General features: G+C 41.3%; 1 protein-coding gene across 1 annotated transcript in view; it reads left to right on the top strand.

The window, feature by feature from the left end:
• The window catches only part of PPEF2 (protein phosphatase with EF-hand domain 2), a 279,426-nt gene that overhangs the window by 137,144 nt on the left and 120,237 nt on the right, over nt 1-22,045 (top strand). Inside the window, exons 13-14 of the mRNA XM_078677865.1 lie at nt 6,959-7,144; nt 8,497-8,639. Of these exons, the coding sequence (XP_078533991.1) occupies nt 6,959-7,144; nt 8,497-8,639 (329 nt within the window). The remainder of the gene's footprint in view (nt 1-6,958; nt 7,145-8,496; nt 8,640-22,045) is intronic.

Below are 22,045 nucleotides of genomic sequence, written 5' to 3'. Positions count from 1 at the left end.
GTGTTTTCCCCATGTTCATTTCCATAGGGCGGTTGGACTCACTTTTAGCCCGAACGGCTGAATGGATTTCCACAAAACTTGGCAAAATTGTAGGGACTGGTAGCCCGATGTGCCTTTGCTATGTCTCAAGATATGTGCTCCAGTGGATTTTGAGTAATTTAGGTTAAAAAAAATATATATATCTGGGCGGAGCCTAACCACACATCTGATCTGATTGGCTGTCAGCACTTCATCCAAGAAGTGTTGGCAGCCATCTTGGGACCAATATACATGATAGCACCTCATTAAAAAGCATTGTAGTTAATAGAGGGTTTTAGGACTTTAGTTACATTATAAATCATTTGTTGATGGTACCATACTCATTTTAGGAATTGTGGTGGGTTCTAAGGTGATTTTACCATGTGAAAAAGCCTTCTGCTGTGATATCATGAATCATGTTTGAAAGAAAACTAATATCTCATGATTTTCCCACAGTGGTTTGGAAGGGGATCTATAAGCTAAACTGAAAGCATATTTTCTGTAAATTCACATTATCTTTCTCAGTCATGTGAGAATGAAGTCTGACATTCTCAGTAAAACATGTACATCCAACAAGGACAGAGACTGTCAGTTGATTCCTTTGTGTTCTACTGCAGCCTCCTAGAGTGTTCTAAAGAACAACTAGAGCGCTAACAGTCCTACTTATTACAAAGGTATAGCACACCTGAAGCCATCGTGATGGGAATAAAGTGGTAACTCTTAAAACATTTAACTTAAAAAGGAACAAAATGAGGGGGTATATTATGCCATAGAAAGTATTATTAGTGCTGCAAAAAGAAATATTAGGGCACATTTTGAGTGACTTCTCAAATCCTCTTCTATTTCATAAAAAAAATCTGACATGCAGTCTCCCAAGATGGCCACCAGAGACAAAAGAGCCCAAATGTAGCCCAAATATCACCCAGATGTAGCCCAAGTATAGCCCAATGACAGAATGTCCCAGAGTGTTCCAAAGAACAACTAGAGCGCTGACAGTCCTACTTATTACAAAGGTATGGCACACCTGAAGCCATCTTGATTGGAATAAAGTGGTAACTCTTAAAACATTTAATTTAAAAAGGAACAAAATGAGGGGGTATATTTTGCCATAGAAAGTATGATTAGTGCTGCAGAAAGAAAAATTAGGGCACATTTTGAGTGACTTCTCAAATCCTCTTCAATTTCATTAAAGAATTCTGACATACAGTCTCCCAAGATGGCCACCAGAGACAAAAGAGCCTAAATGTAGCCCAAATATCACCCAGATGTAGCCCAAGTATAGCCCAATGACAGAATGTCCCAGAGTGTTCTAAAGAACAACTAGAGCGCTAACAGTCTTACTTATGACAAAAGTATGGCACACCAGAAGCCATCTTGATTGGAATGAAGTGGTAAGTCTGAAAACATTTAATTTAAAAAGGAACAAAATGAGGGGGTTCATTTTGCCATAGAAAGTATGATTAGTGCTTCAGAAAGAAAAATTAAGGATCATTTTGAGTGACTTCTCAAATCCTCTTCTATTTCATTAAAGAAATTCTGACATGCAGACTGAAACATGCACTTTGAATACCAGCAGCAGACTTCCCTGGTGAGCAGTAGCTTTACTACAGTGATCTAATGAGCAACTAGAGTGCTAACATTCAGAATTTATGGCAAATGTGTGACACATCTGAATGCCTTCTTGATGGAACCAAAGTAAACAAGCATTGAAAATGCAATAGATCTCGCCCTCGTTTAAGTTAAAGCCATTCTGTTTGTAATGAGGTGGCTTTTTAGCTTTGCTTTTATTAGTGTTTTTTAAACTTTCATGTAAATAACATGCATCTGTATGCATATATGTATATGTATGCATGCATTTATATTTGTATTTATATAGATATATAGATTATATATGTTTATATATGTATATATATATATGTATATATACATACACATACATATATATAAATGCATATGCATATATATATATGTGTATATGTGTGCGTGTAGAGAGAGGTAGATAGGTAGAGGTGTAGAGGTAGAGAGGTAGAGGTAGAGAGGTAGCAGTAGAGAGGTAGAGACTAGTAGAGAGAGAAGTAGAGAGAGGTAGAGAGTAGAGAGTGAGTAATAGAGAGTAGAGAGTGAGTAGTAGTGAGTAGTAGAGAGCAGTAGAGAGAGTAGCAGAGAGTGAGTAGTAGAGAGTAGTAGAGTGAATAGTAGAGTGAGTAGTAGAGAGTAGTAGAGAGTGAGTAGTAGAGAGTGAGTAGTAGAGAGTAGTAGAGAGTAAGTAGTAGAGTGAGTAGTAGAGAGCAGTAGAGAGTGAGTAGTAGAGAGTAGTAAAGAGTGAGTAGTAGAGAGTAGTAGAGAGTGAGTAGTAGAGAGTAGTAGAGAGTGAGAGAGAGAATAGTAGAGAGTAGTAGAGAGTGAGTAGTAGAGTGAGTAGTAGAGACTAGTAGAGAGAGAGAGTAGTAGAGAGTGAGTAGTAGAGAGTAGTAGAGAGTGAGTAGTAGAGTGAGTAGTAGAGAGTGCGTAGTAGAGAGAGAGTAGTAGAGAGTGAGTAGTAGAGAGTGAGAAGTAGAGAGTGAGTAGTAGAGAGTAGTAGAGAGTGAGTAGTAAAGAGTGAGTAGTAGAGAGAGAGTAGTAGAGAGTGAGTAGTAGAGAGTAGTAGATAGTGAGTAGTAGGGAGTGAGTAGTAGAGAGAGAGTAGTAGAGAGTAGTAGAGTAGTAGAGAATGAGTAGTAGAGAGTGAGTATTGGAGAGTAGTGGAGTAGGAGAGAGTAAGTAGTAGAGAGTAGTGGAGAATATTCCAAAGTTTGGCACAGCACCACTTGCACAATAAGTCCAATCAAATCATATCACTTAGAGTCCTTATTGAAGCGCTGAATCTTGGTGTATATTCAAATGCTTTTATTTTCCTTAAGTTTATGTACCACAGCCAGCGAAATGTTTCGTTCTGTACAACAGAACTTCTTCAGGGCGTTCTTGTTTCCTTCAAGTTATGTCGGTATCCTGTTGTCATATAACTAGATATTTCTTCCAAATGTTAGACGAGACGTCAGTACATTCTTATTCAAAGTGACTAGGTATCAATTTTACCCACACAAATCGGGCAGACTTGAGTAATTTATAGCATCCTCAAAGTCAGTCTTTCAAAAATTCCAAAGTATAGGACATGATAATCCAAATCCAAATGTTTCTCAAGAAAAGTCATTTTCAATCGTTCGGAATATCGGTGTTTGGGCAGATATGACCCAGGGACCCCCAGTATGCAAGGGGAATTAGTCCCCCCTCTGCAAACGCGCCAGTGGCCTACGTTGCAGAGAGGTGTAAAAAGGGGCATAGCCTCATTACACCTCTGTGCAATGCAGCCCCCTGGCGCATACTGGAGGTTCCAGGTGGGCTAGTTGGCCCCCAGGGACCCCTAGTATGCAAGGGGAATTAGTTCCCCCTCTTCAAACATGCACGGGGGCTGCGTTGCAGAGAGGTGTAAAAAAGGGTGTGGCCTCATTACACCTCTCTGCAATACAGCCCCCTGGCGCATACTGGAGGCTCCTGGTGGGCTAGTTGGCCCCCAGGGACCCCCAGTATGCAAGGGGAATTAGTTCCCCCTCTGCAAACGCGGCAGGGGCGGCGTTGCAGAGAGGTGTAACAAGGGGCATAGCCTCATTACACCTCTGCAATGCAGCCCCCTGGCGCATACTGGAGGTTCCAGGTGGGCAAGTTGGCCCCCAGGGGCCCCCAATATGCAAGGGGAATTAGTTCCCCCTCTTCAAACATGCACAGGGGCTGCGTTGCAGGGAGGTGTAAAAAGGGGCGTGGCTTCATTACACCTCTCTGCAATGCAGTCCCCTGGCGCATACTGGAGATTCCTGGTGGGCTTTCAGGTCTTATATAGTTAGGAATTAGCATTAAAAAAAACTTTGAAATTCACTGAAAAAAACATAGGTTTCAGGCCTTACATAGTTAGGAATTAGCACTCAAAAAACCTATGAAATTCACTGAAAAAACCATAGTTTTCACACCAGTTATAGTTAGGAAATAGCATTTAAAAAACCTATTAAATTCACTGAAAAAACCATAGGTTTGACACCAGTTATAGTTAGCTGGAAGTTTTACTGACATAAAACCATTGAAATTCCCACGTTATAGTTAGTTGGACTCACTATAACTTGCGCGCCTGCAATGCACTGCTGATGACGTCACATATTACATCACTCATGACATGGTCAGTGACATCACTCATGACATCACTGATGACACCATCCTTGTGACAGAGTTACAGACCTCCTTTCAGTGTAATGTAACCCTTGAAACACATATTCAAAAATAGAAACTAAAATTTTCAAAAAAATAGAGATACCCATACCAGTTACAACAACCAATTCAGTAATACCACCATCTATATACACATCCACTCATTCACCAACAGTTCTATATAGTCACTCATACATATATTCACTCATCATATGTAGTGAAACACCTATACATCCTGTTACACACTGACAGTCATCCAAAAGTTACTCACACACATAATCACACATGCAAATAAACTATTGAACATCCATTTATTTGTATATACAGCTATACACACACTACCACCTTACTTCTAAGGAAACTTACACATACTTACTCTCTTAAACAATCACTTATAGAAACACATACTTATTTAAACAAGAACTCTTTCAATCTCTCACTCTCACATATACTCACTTATGTACATCAATACTCACATATACTAGATTAAAACATATGTAGTTACTGATAAAGACACTAGTGAGACAGTCATTCACTCACTAACACACACATATACACACTCATCCACCCATACAGTCCTGCACATATGCTGTCTTCAAAACACATACAAACAGTGAGTCAGTCATTGATGCATCTATGTGCTAAGTAACACCCCCACCAAACCATACAGACACTCATACTGATACTAAAAAAAACATCTAATAACCCATATACACACACATGTAGCTACTCACCAGCCCATGCAGCCACTTATACACAAAGTGAAACACTGATACAAACATTTAAATATTTAAACAATACTCGCTAATATATGTATTCACTAAGATACACTTAATAAGCCAGTTAACCAATCAATTTAAAAAAAAAAACATCCATCGACCTTTACATATACATATATAAAACATATTTATTTTTCAGAAAGACACACATTCACTGGATGGTGTCATCAGTGATGTCATGAGTTATGTCACTGACCATGTCATGAGTGATGTAATATGTGACGTCATCAGCAGTGCATTGCAGGCGCGCAAGTTATAGTGAGTCCAACTAACTATAACGTGGGAATTTCAATGGTTTTATGTCAGTAAAATTTCCAGCTAACTATAACTGGTGTCAAACCTATGGTTTTTTCAGTGAATATATCTATATATGTGTGTATAATGTATGTATACTATTGATTTCTAATACAATCTGATTTTTTGCATCCATTTTGCTTTTTTTCCTGTGATGTAATTCTGTGTCACTGCTTCCCTTCTGTGAAATGAGATTTATCTCTTTCCTGTGAATTTGTGTAATTGTCTTGTGATAGGATATGTTAATTAATTTAACTTGTCCTGATTGTCGGGTAGGACCAGTTTTTGTACGTAAAGCCCTCAAATACAGCCTGCTTGAGAATGGTGGACAATGTATCGCACAACATTAGATTAACATGAACTAGAAAATAATTTGGGCTAAAAGCTTACCAACCTGGATCCACCTGGACATTACCCCAAGGTCAAGAATATCCTGGCCTTCTTCAACTGGAAAAGGTAGGATCATGCAGAGGAACTGCTGTTTAAAGATATCCACAGCACCCTAACAGAATAGTCCCAAACTTTATGTGCATTTCTGATTGATTTAAATTTTTCCTTAAATGTTATTGCCACATTTCCATACAAACTCCATAACCTGGCTGACTGGCAATGAACATATGTAAGGTTGAGAGAAACATCATTCATTTAACCCCTTCACTGCAGCGGCTATTCCGCCGCAGCGCTACGGGGAGGCGGGGCCACGCGGCGGTCCCGTGCTCGTGACGGAACCGCTCCGTCACGGCCCGCGGGCGAGCTGTGCTTATGACAGAACGGTTCCGCCACGGCCCCGCTTGCCTAATAGAACCTTCAGCGCAGGCACGGAATTCGCACCGCGCAGGCGCGGCGAGCGGGCTGTGACGGAACCGTTTCGTCACCAGCACAGCCCACCCGAGGCTCGTGACGGAACGGTTCCGTCATGAGCATGGGAGGGGTTAATGTGGTACTTGAATGAATAGATTCAGGCAACCCAGAGTTTGGAGGAAGGTTTAGGTATTTGTGGGACAATTCAAGGGAAGGGGATGACGTTTTTGCAAAATGTATTATGATAAGTGTGTTTGCCTGTTTTACCACTCATGATTCTGTCTTATAATGATTGGATTGTGACATGAAAGAGTAATGTTCATATCAGTCAATGACAGAAGGATCAACAAACTATCCTTACTTCAAAGGGAGCTTAAAGTCCACATTTGTAAAGTCCACATTTGTAAAGCGCACAATCACCCGTAAGGGTCTCTAGGCGCTGGGGGGCCTTCGGGAAGATTAAGCGAGCTATTGCCCAGAGTCACATGGTGCTGGGCTAACCTGCCGCAGGAGCCGGGGATCGAACCGTGGTCCCCAGATTCCAGCGTCAGTCGCCCTGGCCGCGGCGCCACACCTCTTAAACAATTCTATGTTTTTTAAGTCACAGTTGTGTGTAGGGAGATGTTTTCAAAAGTCTGTTCTTAGTATTTAGGAAGGTATTGTGAAGCCAGGATTCAAATGTTATATGTTAAGGTAGAGTAGTATTGTTGTTTTCTTGTTATGGATGAGTAACAAATTCACAAGACAGTAATAGGAAATGTATATACGGGTCGTCATTTCTTTGCTTTGAATCTTTTCTATGGTGCATCAGATAATACTAGGACTTTGTTCAGATTGTAGATATCTTGTGGAGTGACCCAATGCCACAAGATGGCTGTAAATCCAACACAGTTCGGGGAGGAGGCTGTTACTTTGGACCTGATGTGACGGAGAAGTTTTTAAGGAAGTACGGTTTACAGCTCCTCATCCGATCCCATGAGTGCAAGCAGGAAGGATATGAGTTCTGCCACAATAGAAAGGTATATTTATGCACTTGTGTGGCACGCTGTCATTTTATAGGGTATTTCGGTACATTACAAAGGTATACTAGAGAAGCTATTCTGAGTTAGTGTGGACCTCACAGAGAAAATGTTGATTTTAAGAGAATTATGATCTAGGTTTGAAGCAACATACTTACATAAAAATACTGATGTTGTTATTACAGGTGATATGAAATATGAATCAATGGGCAGATGTACAACGTATTTTGCTGGTTGCAAACGGTCTAATGGGCCTTGTTTGTGACTGGTGAAATGCATTTTCCTATGTATCAACCTTTTTTGCTAATCGGTAACCTATTACTGATTCGCAAAATGGGGTTTGCGAGTCGCTATTAGGAAGGGACGTCTAAAGGGCACCCCTTCCTTGTATTTATGAATGTTTTGCGACTGGTAATGCGGTATGTATGATATTGTTCTGCATTCTGTCCATCAATTGTTCATTTTGCATTTGTCACCCGAGTGGGACGGGTATGCCCAGACGTGGGTCCTGTGCTCTCCATGCCACTGGAGTCAAGCTATCCTGGCTGATGAGGGCTGAAACCTCAAAACCGGTCCTAGGATGCTTGTTTCCAGTTCAGGGAGGACCTGGCCTGGCAGTTTGTGCTGGACTGTTCCCATTGGGTGCAGGGTTAAGACTGATTTGCATATGGCTGGATCCAAACTGGAATGGCATGGTGAGCAAAAAAAGAATGGATTTAGGCCCAGATTTCTGTACTTTGGTGAATGAATGACATTGTTCTGCATCTGTCCATCAATTGTTCTATTTGCATTTGTCACCCCAGCAGGCCACCATCTCTGTGAGTGCCGGCCATTCCAAATGGGTCGAAATTGCAACCTACTGCATTAATATAAATTAATGCGGCAGGTACCTTGCAACCCATTTGGGAATCGCAAATGGTGTTTGAGACTCTGTTATACATTAGGTTTTGTATCTTGCAATTTGCGAGTCGCAAAACCTGACGGTCATACTTGTGGCCCCTCATGTGTCACTATTTTTACTTTAATCAAGTCTTGAATATAGATATGACATAGACTCTCTATTTCCTCTATGGTAAAAATATTAGCTTCCTCAAAGTGTATTTGGCTATGGAAGGATATCTTGTCCAGTGGAGGTATGGTCTAGCTCCTAATTTAGCACATTTGAGAGGTTAGTGGTTTGCCTATTGTGGACTCATTGGTAACGTCCTTCAGTCCCTCTCCCTCAAATGTACATTTATAATATAAACAAAATGGAGATTATTCGACAATAACCGTAACAATTCTATGCAACCCACAGAGCACGCATTGCCTCCGTATTATAACTCTCTTTTTCTTCACAATTCTTTTCAAAGGTACTGACCATCTTTTCAGCCTCAAATTATTATGAAGTTGGAAGTAACCGAGGTGCCTATGTCAAGCTGGGACCAGACCTCATCCCTCACTTTGTGCAGTATCAAGCCGGCAAAACTACAAACACACTAACAATGAAACAACGGTAAGACCTTCCAGTTTGTCAATATGCCTGAGAGGCAGAAATCGTACCCACAGTGTTTCTCAGAAGGCAGCGTCCAAGCATAGTGGGTATAATTTCAGCTGTCGCCTCAGGACAAGTGACATTTTGCTGCCTTTCCTCTATGGGGTCACATTTAACGCCCTTCTGAGTCGCCGGGCAGTCTCTAAGTGTACCTCCATACGTTACGTTGTCTTAACTGCCTAATTTTAAAAACTATATGTAAACTTGTAACTTGCGAACATTGGGCACATTTTTCTACTATCCAGGGAAAACACTCTAGATGTATTATTTACACCCTCCATTTCAATTATGCTATTTATTCGAAAAGGTCTCCCTACTTTTTTTTTTGTACATAATTTTATTAGCACTTTAATCAAACACAACACAACACAGTGGGGTATCGCTGGTATGCTGATGCTTGAGTAACAACAGTACACATTGCTATAGAGTGACCTGAGATATAGGTTCTGACAGATCAAAAGTATTAAAGGGAAGATGCAGGGGGGCCTTAGAGAACAGAACCCACATACGTGTCAGTGCATTAAATCATATCTAGCCCAGCAATCCGGGCCCCCACATATCCATCCACACATCTGTACCCTTCCGGGAGCACTGAGCCAGTCACATCATCGCACTTCGAACAAATCAAGAAGACTCTCCTCGGTCTAGGACCGCTCTCCGCATCTCGGGAGCTGGGAAGGAAGCCCCCGAGAGGGATTTGTCCTTCACGATTCGTCCGCTAGGGCTCAGCCTGGGGCAAGCCATCAAGATAGCATCCCAAGTGGGTAAGATCGGTACATTCCGTACACCCCTACTCTCTTCCATCCAGATCACCTCCCTCTCGCACTATGCCCATTTGATCAACTCTAAACCCCATCTACACACACCAGGGCCATCGGCACATTTCCAGTTCATTGTCAGGTATCTGCAGGCAAGAATAAGTGTCAAGTTTGTGAATCTATCTGTCACCTTTCGAGCTGAACTCTGATCATGTAGGTGCAACAAACAGTTGAGGAGTGGATTTTAAGCTCCAAACCATAGCCTGGCAAAAGACCTAGAGGACTGTGGTCCAGTATGGGAGCACCACCAGACAGGACCACACCATGTGGAAAAAGTCTACAAAATCTGCATGTGACCTAGGACAGGATGACGTAGCACCAGGGAACATGGTATATATTCACCCAGGGTGGGGTTGCCCCTGTGTAGAATAGTAGAACTGAATTAGCTTGAAATATGATTTGCTAGATTACCTGGTGTTAGCTCCGCCATCTTTTTCTAAGCTGAGTCAGACAGCAGAGTCCCCAAGTCCTCTTGCCATCATTGATGGATATGTGTTAAGTCCAGCTGCGTCCCCTTCAACAGCGTCCTGTGTAACAAGGTGACCTATGCTTGGCCGGCCCATGAGAAGAAAAATGTAACACAAGCATTTGTGTTCTGGTGGTGTCGCAGCACCTTGGTCCCATCATTCATGCACCGCATGCAATAGAGCTCCATGAAGCAGAAAGTGCCCCACAGGGAGGTCATAAGTCCCCTTTAGATTCCAGGAAAGGACACGCATGACTCCCCCCCCCCCCACACACAAATAAATCATCCATTATAGTGATCCCTGTCTTTGTCCACCAGTGGTACCCCAGCCAACCGCCCGAGCATCGGTGAACCAGCAAAGACAGAAAAGGTCTCTCTACCTCTATCACTCTTTCATCAAGTATGTCTCTGTTCCTAGGAAGGTGCCCCAGGGTCGCAACAGACATGTATGCTCAATTTCTGCACACTTATCTTTACAGAGGGGCTACAGACAATAGCATGGACCATTTTATAATATAGATCATGCCAACACATATGTATCACTGGCATGATCCCATTCCCAATGGGGTGTTCCCTGATTTGGTGTGAGTCAGGAGAGGGCCTTGTCCTATTCCCATGGTCTCCCTGTTATCCTATTGAACTTTCAAGGTCTGACGCATCTTCGATCCTTGTCTGTCCAGTCTCTCACTTTCATTTCTCCCCTTTTCTGTACAGTTTGTGGCATGTAAGAAAACAAGTTACTTACCTGTGACTACGGTTATCCAGTATTGGTATCTTTCATAGATTCACATGCCTGAATCATTCCCAGTCGTCGAGGCGGGACTCCCACGGTAATATTATATACAAAAGCAGTGCCTTAGTAAGAAACTGTAGTAGGCTGACAAGATAATAGGCCCAAAAGGCACAAAGCTTAGTAGCCTTTCTACCTCATTATATGAAAAGAACTAAAAAATATTTCCAACCAATCAGCTGCCAGCACCCTCTAGAACCTTCCCAGCAGAGGCAGTTCTCCTCAGATTTTCCCAGCACAAGTGAGAAGTAAGTATACCAAATACAGAACTGTCTTTTTGGGGAGGAGGGTGGGTGCATGTGAATCTATGAAAGATACCAATACTGGATAACCGTAGTTACAGGTAAGTAACTTGTTTTCTTATCCAGTATTGGGGTATCTTTCATAGATTCACATGCCTGAAACAGAATAGCAAGCAGTAAACGTAAACATGTCGTTTGCGGAAGGTAGGAGACAAGCGTAACTTTACATATCCCCACACATCCGGAAGGTTATAGAGCACTAGAAAATGTAAACATACATAAATGCAGAAACCTTCTGAAATGAAATAATTATAGCCAGGTAACATACTTCATAGTAAAAAAACAGTATTTGACAAGCAAAACATCACAGTGGATTATGTTATACTTATACCTCATAAAGGCAATATGAGAGACATTTAAAAATCTAACCTGAATGAGGAAGATGCTGCAGTACAGCTTGTCCCACTGCTGTATCGTCCTGCGATGCCGCCTGCAAGCAGTAATGCTTTGTAAATGTATGGACACTCTTCCATGTTGCAGCTCGGCAAATGTCCTCCAGCGTGGCCCCAGCAAATAGGGCTGTCGACGCTGACATCATTCTGGTGGAATGCGCTTTCACCTTTCTGATTAGAGGCTTGTTAGCTTTTTCGTGACAAAATTGTATTACAGAAGACCACCTGGCTACCGTTGCTTTTGTCACATCCCATTCAGGAGGTGGAGGTCGAATTGGAGGAAAGGCTCGAAACAATCCCCTTAGGAATTGTTTTATAAGCGAGGAAGAGCAGAGTGATGGCTTGTTCGAACTCTTTCTGAATCTAGAGATAGCAGCAAGATGAACTTTGATAGAGAAGAATACTAGACCTGCTTTAGCTAGTGATAGCAAGTAAGGAAGGATATCTTCCGGTGGAGCTTGGAGCGGATAAATATTATTGGTTTCACACCAATAACAGAAGCATCTCCATTTAAAACGGTATGTTCTGAAAGTACTTTGAGCACAGGCCTGAGATAGAATTTCACTACAGTCCACAGAAATCTTGAGATCCTTAAACTCTAAGAAGTCAGGAGCCAGGCGTGCAAGTGGAGCGATTGTGGATCCGGGTGTAAAATCTGACCTCTTTCCCTTGTTAACATTGAAAGTGTCGGTTTGAGACGAATTGGAGGCTGCTGAGACAATAGGAGTAGATCCTGGAACCAATACTGCCTCGGCCAGCGAGGAGCAATGAGAAGAAGAGTGCAATGTTCCCTCTTCATCTTTTGCAGAATCCTCGGTATTAACGAAATCGGGGGAAAGCGTATGCATAGATTCCAGACCATCGCATGGACAGGGCATTCCCTCTTGATCCCCCTTGAGGAGCCTGCTGGCGTAATAAAGGCATTTGCTGTTCTGTTGCGTCGCAAACAGATCTAGAGTTGGCGTGCCCCATCTTTGAAAGATCTTGTTCACCTGTTCTTGTTCCAGCTCCCATTCGTGGCAACCTGTGAGAGATCTGCTGAGGTTTGTAGTGTAGTTCCTATATTCCCAATAGGCTCTACGCATTGGAATAACATAAACGATAGTTTAGACGTAGGACTGAGGTCGACTAGGTCTCTACTGAATATGTTAGACTTAATTATGAATGCCAGCTAGCTCAGAGGTCACTAGAAACTTTCTTGAGTGGACAGGAAGGTGTTAACTTTCCTGAATAGACAAGAAGGGATTAGTTTCTGACAACCGCATAAACATGACAACTTTGCTCCCTCCAGAATAAGGAGTATATCTCCAGAGTCGTGGAAACAATAGATAGCTATTTCACTCAGTCAATCGTGCATGCTTAGTTTCACCAGGAGTGCAGAGAAATAGAGAGACGGGCATTTTCAATAAAAGTGGTTATTTATTGAGCAGTCTTCTTTCTCATGCAAGAGAAGTTAATTACCACAATTGCAATACTTGTCATAAAGTAAAGTGCGTACAGTAAAAGGAGTATTATGAAATAATACTGTAAAAGCATTTTTATGGTTTCTAAGCCATAAAATACTTAAAACGGGTAAAATACATACAATGATAAAAGTTGACTAAACGTACTCAACTAGTGTTTCTAAAATACGCCTACCCCGGTGTACCTAACCTAAGCCTAATACATGGGAAGGAGTAAGTGAGGTGTAGTTTGAGTTAAGATAGTTTTTGCCAAGAATCTGAATCAAGAATTCTCTAAGGATCTAATCAGCTCCGTACCTTGGTTATAGAATGAAGGAGGTCTTGTATCTCTTTCTCAGGACTCGATCTCCCAGCAACCCGCAAGGGTGACTGGAAACACTGGAGCTGGATTTCTCGGCAGGAGAAAAGACAGCGTCTCTCTCAGTGCGTCAATGAGAGGGTCGGCTTGCTTCGGCACTCACTTCAGCTGGGCTTCGGGTAAGTAGATAGCCGATCTGCTCCAAACCACCGTGTGTTTGCTTAAGGCAGATGCTGGTATATTTATACATGGAAGGTGCTGAGTTTGACGTAAGGTTGGACACTAAGAACTAGCAGTTCTTTTAGGACTCCAGGAGTTCTTGGACAAATCAAAACAGAAGCAGGGGGAATTCCCGGGCTGCTGGAGGCTTGGTTTGCTTAAAGAACGCGTTGTACTTTCTAGGAGTCTATGGGAGTAGCCTTGCCGTATTTGGCCTGCATTGGCTGTGACTAAATATGGATATGATTTTTATGCCTTTATAAGGATATGATTTGTTATAACCACATAAGGGCATGAATCGGGAATATTTAAATAGGGTCCTAGATACGTTCACAACACCCACTCCACGTATAATGTCCATCATTACTAAATACTAAGCAATACTAAACATATAACGATGCATGTGTTTTCCAACATACCCCAAAATACAAAAATGCATTTGAAATGGTATATGGTATATACACGAAAGATGAGTATCATACTGTACGTTTTCAAGCAGTGGTAACATTCAGATAATGCATATATGGTACGTTGGCTGAATGTTTTTGCGAAAATTACATTTATGAAATGGCTCTTAATACAGAAGAGAAGGTCGAGACCATTTCATCGCATATTTATACAAGACTGTACATGTGCTAGAGGCTAAGTCATAATATTGTCTTTAGAGTTTCTAAAAATAGAAATTCTGTTCTCTAAGAATAGTTCTATTTTAAGCAGAGTATCATGTGCCAAAAAGGTAAATATTTTGGGAATGGGAAAAATAATTTCACTTTCAGGGGAAGAGAGAAAAAAATAGTTCCACTGTTTTCAGAAGTGTTGTTTATCAAAAACTGAGGGCCGAATTCAGAGTTCAGGGAATGCTGTGTGCTCATGTTTTGTTTCAAAAGGTATTCTCGTTGTTAGGGGAGAACATAAGTTCAGATAGGCTGGCAAAGAATTCGTCTACAACAGTAGGTGAAAGTTGGACCAAGTCCGAAAAAGTAGAAATAGTGCAAATGTGAGACTCATTGCCATCATCGATGTCTGGATCAGCAATGTTCACAGAAGGTTGTACCTGTGTGCCGCTTTCATCTCGTACCTCACCGCCACCTAATCGCAATGGTGAGGTCTCAACGAATGCCGTCATCAGAATAGGTAGCCGCTGGGGACAACACGTTGCATGAGCCGTTACCGAACCAAGCAAAGTATCGATATCCATAGGTACTGCTGATGGTAGTGCAAGACAGACGTCCAACACGCATTCTTCTCCGCATAGCAGGCATCGTAAAACAGGTAAGATGCAATCTTGCCAGATTGGTCTGAATGAAAGAAACCAGGTCGTATTCAGATCTCTTAGCCGAGCCAAGTCGAGGACCTTAGTAATGCGTTCTCGGTATCGCATTGCTAGGATCGTGTCTTCCATTGTTGCCTGGGTTTTGTCTGTGACTTGACTTGTCATATCGGAGCAGAGGGAACAAAAATAAAATTCCTGCTACGAGTCCCAAGAGAAGAGGCAGGCCACCGAACACAGAGTGCAAGAAATTCGGGAAGATGTTCAGGACTGCTTCAAAGGGTGCTAATAGTCCCGAAAAAATTGTCTTAAATACATGTGCGATGCCACTGGAATCAGACATGTTTAAGATTTGACCTAACATTTCTACGAAATGCACGGGGCAATTTGTCGATAATAGTGTATGTATCTCTGCCGCTGTCCTTGCAACTTGCAGATCATACGTCTCTTTGGACGAGGTTAAAGGCACAGTTGTCTGTAAAAGAATAGACTTCATTCTGCTTAAAGTATCAATTCGAATAGAAGAGATATTCAGAGAAGGTCATATTGCTGCCTCCTTGTCTGGTTTGCTGTTTGGATACAATACTTGCATACAGCAAATTACCCTGGAAGTAACGCTCACGAGATAGGCAATTCCTGGCACCATGCCACAACAGCCGTGGTCACTTATTATAACGTAGCTGCCATTGGAAAGCTGTCTGAAAAAAGGCTCTATCTGTGTTGCAGGGGTGCCGTGCAGGTGACATGAAAGGTTATTTGATGAACCCTCGCAGGCTCCATGCAAGTTAATACCTTGACACAGAAGTGTACCGCTTAGTGGATTTTTACAGTTGTTACCACTAAGAAATACCTCTTTTTTCCCTTCACTATAACATCTATGTGTATAAGATAAATTCCAGGTCGACTTGAAGTATCCTTTACCCAACCTTTCATACAGGCCTGCTGGTATATACTTTTGGTAATATTGAAACTGAAAAGTTGTTATCGGAATTGTAACTGTACCATGTGTTATCCATTCAATGACAGGTCGTTCTGACATTGTTAATGGTAATTTTTCAAGTTTTTCAATGCTCAGCACCGTATAGTCTGCTCCTTTTTGTGCCAAAGAGATTTGTTTATCTGTAAGGTTAACAATAGAAAATAATGACGTTATGTTGATTAGACGCCATGGCACGTAGCCTGAACGAAGGTTTTGTAACGTCCAGCCTAACTGTACAATAGAACATATTTTGGACTGGCCATGTTGTAACAATAGCATATCCTGTTCTATTATATCAATAGCAGATGATACAATGTTGTCCAGTGAATCAATTCTGGAGGACAGAGTCGTTAACTCATCGTCCACTACAGACAGTGATTTTTCCAAATTAATACGATCAATTTCTCGTATTTTTTCAGCAGTTTCAATCTGCATTACATTCCAAGCTTCGTTGTAAGCAGCGTATATACTCGCGTATATGAAACGTTTTTGACACTGTTTGCGAGGTCCCAGTATGAAATCTCGCAAGTCAGCACCTTCTTTAAGTAAAGTCAAGTGTTGCTTAATTTCAGGCAGTGTGGATTTCTGTAGCCATTCAAGACAAAGCTTTCCTACACTGTATGTTGTAACTATCCCTGGATGTTGTCTCTGGGAATATCTTGGGTCTGGCCTGGTCTGTTTGAACCCCTGTGTTTTGTTCAGGAATCTATCTTGACAGTTATTTGTGTCTGTGGGCCAGATCAACCATTTTTTCCAATCAGGATTTGTTCTGTTTTGGTGTAAAATATGGGATACGTATATCTCCACATCTGTAGTGCTAATACTATCAGGTATGGACTTTGGAATAGACGGTTTGTTTAAGTCTTTTATCTTGGCTAGGCCGAGACAGGTTGTTTGTTGAATGGTATCATTCAGGAATATTATCTGTTCTGGGATCATGCAGGCTCTGAATAATGATTCTAGACCTTGTACCTGCCAGTCTTTTGTACCCCAGATGGTTTTTGTCTCAATGTTGTTTCTCCAAAATTCAAAACCAAATGTAGACATTTTTTCATAAAATGTTTCAGAATAGATCAATTTAGTATTTGTGAACATGTTTTTCATTCCTGTCTTATTTAACATTTTGAAATAAAACGTTTCTGGATCAGTGTTGTTATACCCTGAGAAGTATGGGAATTTCTCATAAAATGTTTTTGAACTGCCTTTTCGCAGTGTTGGACAATGTTCCCATTGATTATAAGTAAAAACATTTCTAGGATTAGCAGATTTATGCAAATAGTGATGTCCATAATGATTAAAACAATACATTTCGTCATAATTTGATGAACCCTGTAAATAATCATGTTCTGTAGATTTTGCTGACATTTCTAAATCTGACATCATATTATTAATATTTTCAAAGTCCCACTCATCAGAGAAAGTACTTGGTGTTACAAAGTCACTTAATGAAACCTTGAACTGGTGTGGATATTTCAAGAGCTCAATCGGGCCATAGATTTCGTAATCCGTTTTGTCCCATGCTACACCACCAGGTATTGGAATGGCTGTGATGTTCACTGATGACAGTTCTCTTTTTTCGATGTGAGAAGATCTGTGTGATTTTAGGACCAAGTTGATGTTCTGACTTGCTGTGTCCATTGTACTATATTTTCCATCAATAAATCTATCCAAACTTAAAACCAAGATGAGCCAAAGTAGGAGGAAAAGTACACCTAACACAATCCATAATTCAATCCATGGTGAAATCAGATATGTTTCTTTGAGTTGATGAAAGAGTTCAGTCATTTTTTCTTTGAAAGTTTTTGTTGCGGGCTTGTCTTCATGTTCACTGGGATCATCAGAAAAGTCATCGAAATTGATGAAGTAGCCAGATGCAGTTCTGTCAATTGTTGGAATTGCTTCTGGATTTTAATTTATCTTTGGATATGGATGTTCAGAGGCTACATCATTGTAGATCGGTGTTTCTTGACAAACTGTTGCAATTTGGGTTTCCATAGGCACAAGTTCCATGGCTTTGTTGCATGGTCCTTTTTTATTTACTGCAGGTTTATCAAAAGTGATTAGTCTTTCAGTTTGAACCTCTTGGATTGTAGCAAGGTTTGGTCTTCTGCTACTTCTTGGGAGTCCACTGGGCCTACTACTTATTATTGGCCAAATGATTGTAGTTTTACCAGGTCGATTGATACAACTCTGTTTTCCTTTTTACCAGCAAGGGGCGGTAGTACTACTGATCTTGTTTCCCTGACAGCTAAGACAGGTACTGCTTTTCTGTAAGAAGGCCCAAATTCCTTCTTCACCGCGATCTTTTCTCTGACCAGATCCCCAATCGTTGGAATCCAGACAGGTCTTGCTGGGACAAGTGGTTTTTATTCAGTGGCCGTTGGCTTTAGCTTTGTGTTACTTAGACTTCTTCTTGTATCATTTAAGTACTGTAAAACAGCCAAACGATCTTTGATATCAAAGGTTTTTTGTTTCACCACTGAAGTCTGACAATCGAGATCATGTATGATCATTCTAATACCAAACAAAAGTTCGTACGGAGTGATACTTCCTAGAGAATTTCTTGGCAGATTATTAAGACTACGTTGGACACTTATTAGATGTTTGACCCACCCGTCACCCGAACCTAATACCCTCGCCGTTATAGATTGCTTTATGTCACTTTTTTTCTCTCCACAACCGCATTTCCCTCGGGATGGAATGGACTAGAGTACCGCAATGCAATGCCCATGCTGGCCATGGCCTCCTTCTAAGCTCGAGAGCTAAACGCAGGACCCTGGTCAGAATGTAGCATGCAATTGCGTATGTGCCGATAAAGACTCGCAAATCTTTTATAACAGTTTTGGCGTCAGCCGAGCGCTGGGGCCTCATCTAAATGAATCTCGTCTTAATAATTATGGGATCGCATTTTTCCGTGTGGATGTCTGCGTGTAGATAGCCTAATGCTGTCTAATAGAGTTGTCTGGTCTGGTTCACAACTGCAATCTCTATTGCAGTTTTGACAATTCATTGCAAAGTTATAAATTTGCACGCTCATTCCCGGCCACCAGTATTGTGATTGTAATTCTAGTAGAGATTTCAAGATCTCTTGGTGCCTCAGACCCATTCCCATGTGTGCTTCTTGAATCAAGTAAGCTCTCCTGTTCGTGTTTGGAATTACTCTATCCCCCACTCCAGGGATTTGAGCAAAAGGAATGGAGTTCGCATCAATTATGTATGTATTTCCGAGTGGATAATTTAGAGGTAACGCCGCATAGTTGCCTTCCATTGAGGCTTTTACCGCTAGTAGCGTTTCACCGTCTATTTGTTTTTTAGAACAATTTTTTGTGGCTACGGAAGCTGGTTTGGCAGCTGCCGCTGTGGCTCTGTTAGCCAATGAATTCCCTGCAACGTGAACGCCATCACGTCGATGACTCAGTGTATGTATCACGTGAGTCTTTCGTAGTTCTTTCTGTAAAAGAACTACTTGTTCCCAGAGCTTTTTATGCTTTATTGTGGCACCTGTCTCATCTTTGTAACCGTTTTTAATCCAGGTCTGCATGGACTTATTGTAAGACTGGACGCAGTAATGCGAATCGCACACTATTAGTGTGGGAAATTCGCGATCGGCATTTTCAAGCGCCATCTTTAAAGATCTTATTTCAGCTCGCTGAGCTGTACAGTTTCTGAGTGATTCAGTTTTAGTGACCATCGGTCTGAATTTACCTAAGCGCCAGCGACCTTTGACAATCGCGCATGCTGCATTGTAAATTTGTTTTTCCACAACGTAGTGTTGTGCAAATCTGTCCGTGTAGATTACACAGGTGTACTGTTCGAGAGGCAGAATTTTGATTGGCAGAGGACATTCATGTTCGTATTCTAGATTGTCTAGCTTTTTCATTTTGTGATCAAATGCGTGTTTCACGTCAGTTGCAGCAAGAGAATTTTCCCATTGAATCCATTTTTTGATCTAATGCCATAGCTTTTGGAATGCTTGGTCTTGTTACCGCCTCAAGGGCTGATACTGCTGTTAAAACAGATATGTTTTTCCCTTGGGCTAGGCCCTTGGGCTAGGGCTCTTCCCTTTGCTACAGCAGTTTGAACCGCAGTCAGACTTTTTTCAGTAGAACTGAATTTCATTTCGGCTTGTGTGTACAAGTGTGATTTATAAGCTATTGGTACAGTTTCTCCCTCATTAGAGGTCAGGTACGTGAATCCGCATTTTCCTGGGATGACTAGGATTACAAGGTTGCGTTAGTTTGCGCGTGTTTGCAGTTTTGTTTTAGTTAACATGTCTGTTTGTAATGAACATAATATTTCTGTGTGTTTCTGAGTCCAATTAATTGGTTTGAAATCAGGTTTTATTAATTCGTAGAGAGGTTTAACCCTCTCTGCATAATTTAGAATGTAAGTTCTTCCGAAATTCAGGAAAACTAGTATTGATTGTAAATTCTTCAGTGTTTTTGGAGCTTGGAGTACTGCACACTTCTCTAAGAAGTTGTCTGCTAGGCTTTTGCCTTCACTTGATAATGCATATCCTAAAAACAGGACAGTTAGGTGGGCAATTCATGACTTTTTAAAGTTGAATTCGTAACCTTCAGATGCGAACCCAAGTATGATGGTGTTCACTCTTTTCAAGTGTGTCTCCAGGTCATCGTCTGTAAGATAGATGTCATCGACATAAGATAATGCCTCATCATCATACATTTGTAGTAACTCTGTTACCCTGGCTGAAAATAATCCTGGGCTATTCTTCCCTGTGGGAGACGACAAAATTGTTTTTGGGCCCCCATACTGGAGAAAGTGGTCAATTACCTGCTTTCTGGTGCAATGTTTTGACAGAAGAAACCATTTGAGATATCTAATGCCGTTTTATATTTTTTGCGCACGATGTTATTCATCAGTGCTGCACTGTGTGAGTTTTGTACTGCAAATGTTTTGCAACAAGAGTTTAGGTGTCTGTAGTCCAAAACTAGACGATATGAATTGTCTGGTTTGGAGACAGGAAACAAAGGATTGTTCATTTGTGAGGGGCATGTTTCAATCACCCCTGATATTCAAGTTGATCTAAGATCTCTCTTACTTGCTTTTTAGCTTCTTGCTTTTTGACAGGATACTGCCTCTGTGCTGTAGGTTGATTTTTTAACTGAATTTTGTGGTGAGGAGAATCCTCATCCCATCCTACATGATTTTTATATAATGCAGGGGCTTGGGCCACTGCCCATTTTCTAGCATATGTGTATTTTTTATGAATTGGAATGTGATTTGAGAAGGCAGGCATAATCATTTCTTCGCCATGTGGGCACTCCCTGACAAACTCTGATGGCCAGTCTTTTTCTGCTAGCAGGATATCATAGCCTTTAGATAAGTTATCCCAAAAGAGACCCCTTATTTTCCTAGTTTTGTCCCCCCCCTATACGTAATGTTATTTCATATAATTTATGGGGCATGCTAACTCTTGTGTCTACAGTTTCCACTTGAATGTATTCATTCGTGTCCACTGTCTCCAGAAGATTCATCAGGATCTTGCGAGCTATGGTCACTTCTGCTGCGCTGTCTAGCATTGTCTGGGCCCACTCTCCGTTTTTCAGTTGTGTCCACAAAATCCTCTGCATGTTTTATTTTAATACTAGCTACCTTCTTTTTTGGAAATTGTAATTTTTTACTTTGATGAGCAGGTTCCTTGTCTTTGGACTTGACGTGTGCTCTTCTTTGTGTTCTGACCGTCCTCTTCTTTCCGATTTCTGTGAGGAAGTCTGAAAAGATCGAGAGGGACGTGTATCAATATCTTGATATCTGTCAGATTTTCTGAAATTGTCCCTATTTCTAAGGTTGTATCTTTTTTCAGAGGGCTCCCTTTGGGGAGACTTGCCTCCTCGTTCTGGAGATCTATCTCTCTGTTGAGGAGACTTTCCTCTGGCCTGAAACAGTTTTTCTCCGGGAGTGGTTTGTTTATTACCCTCCCACCTCTTTTTTGGAGTATTGAGATTATTTTTAATAAAGGTTTTTTCAGGATTTTCAGTTAGTTGTGGTTTTAGTGGTTTCCCACCCAAACTATCTCTACCTAATTCTACATAGGATTTTTCAATTATTCTCGCAAGTTCAAAAGGTTGTTCTGCTATATCTGTTTCTTTCAATTTTTGGCAGATCGCCACAAATGCTGCTCCTAATTGAACTAATTGTCTATATGATTCTGTTAATTGTTTTAGCTGAACTAAAAATTCTCTGTCTGACATTTTTTCAATGTCGGGATGTGGTGTGTAGCTGGCTAGAACACCACATGTGGCTCCTGGTCTACCTAGTGGACCGAGCCTGGTGATGTGATTTTGATGTTTTAGGGCGACATTAAACCAGAGCTGATGCTCTTGGTAAGTTAGTGGAATTTCAACGT

The sequence above is a fragment of the Lissotriton helveticus genome, chromosome 2_1, assembly GCF_964261635.1.
Source record: "Lissotriton helveticus chromosome 2_1, aLisHel1.1, whole genome shotgun sequence".
Taxonomy (NCBI): domain Eukaryota; kingdom Metazoa; phylum Chordata; class Amphibia; order Caudata; family Salamandridae; genus Lissotriton; species Lissotriton helveticus.
Note: the sequence above shows the minus strand (reverse complement) of the source record. Positions and strands in the feature narration are given on the sequence as shown.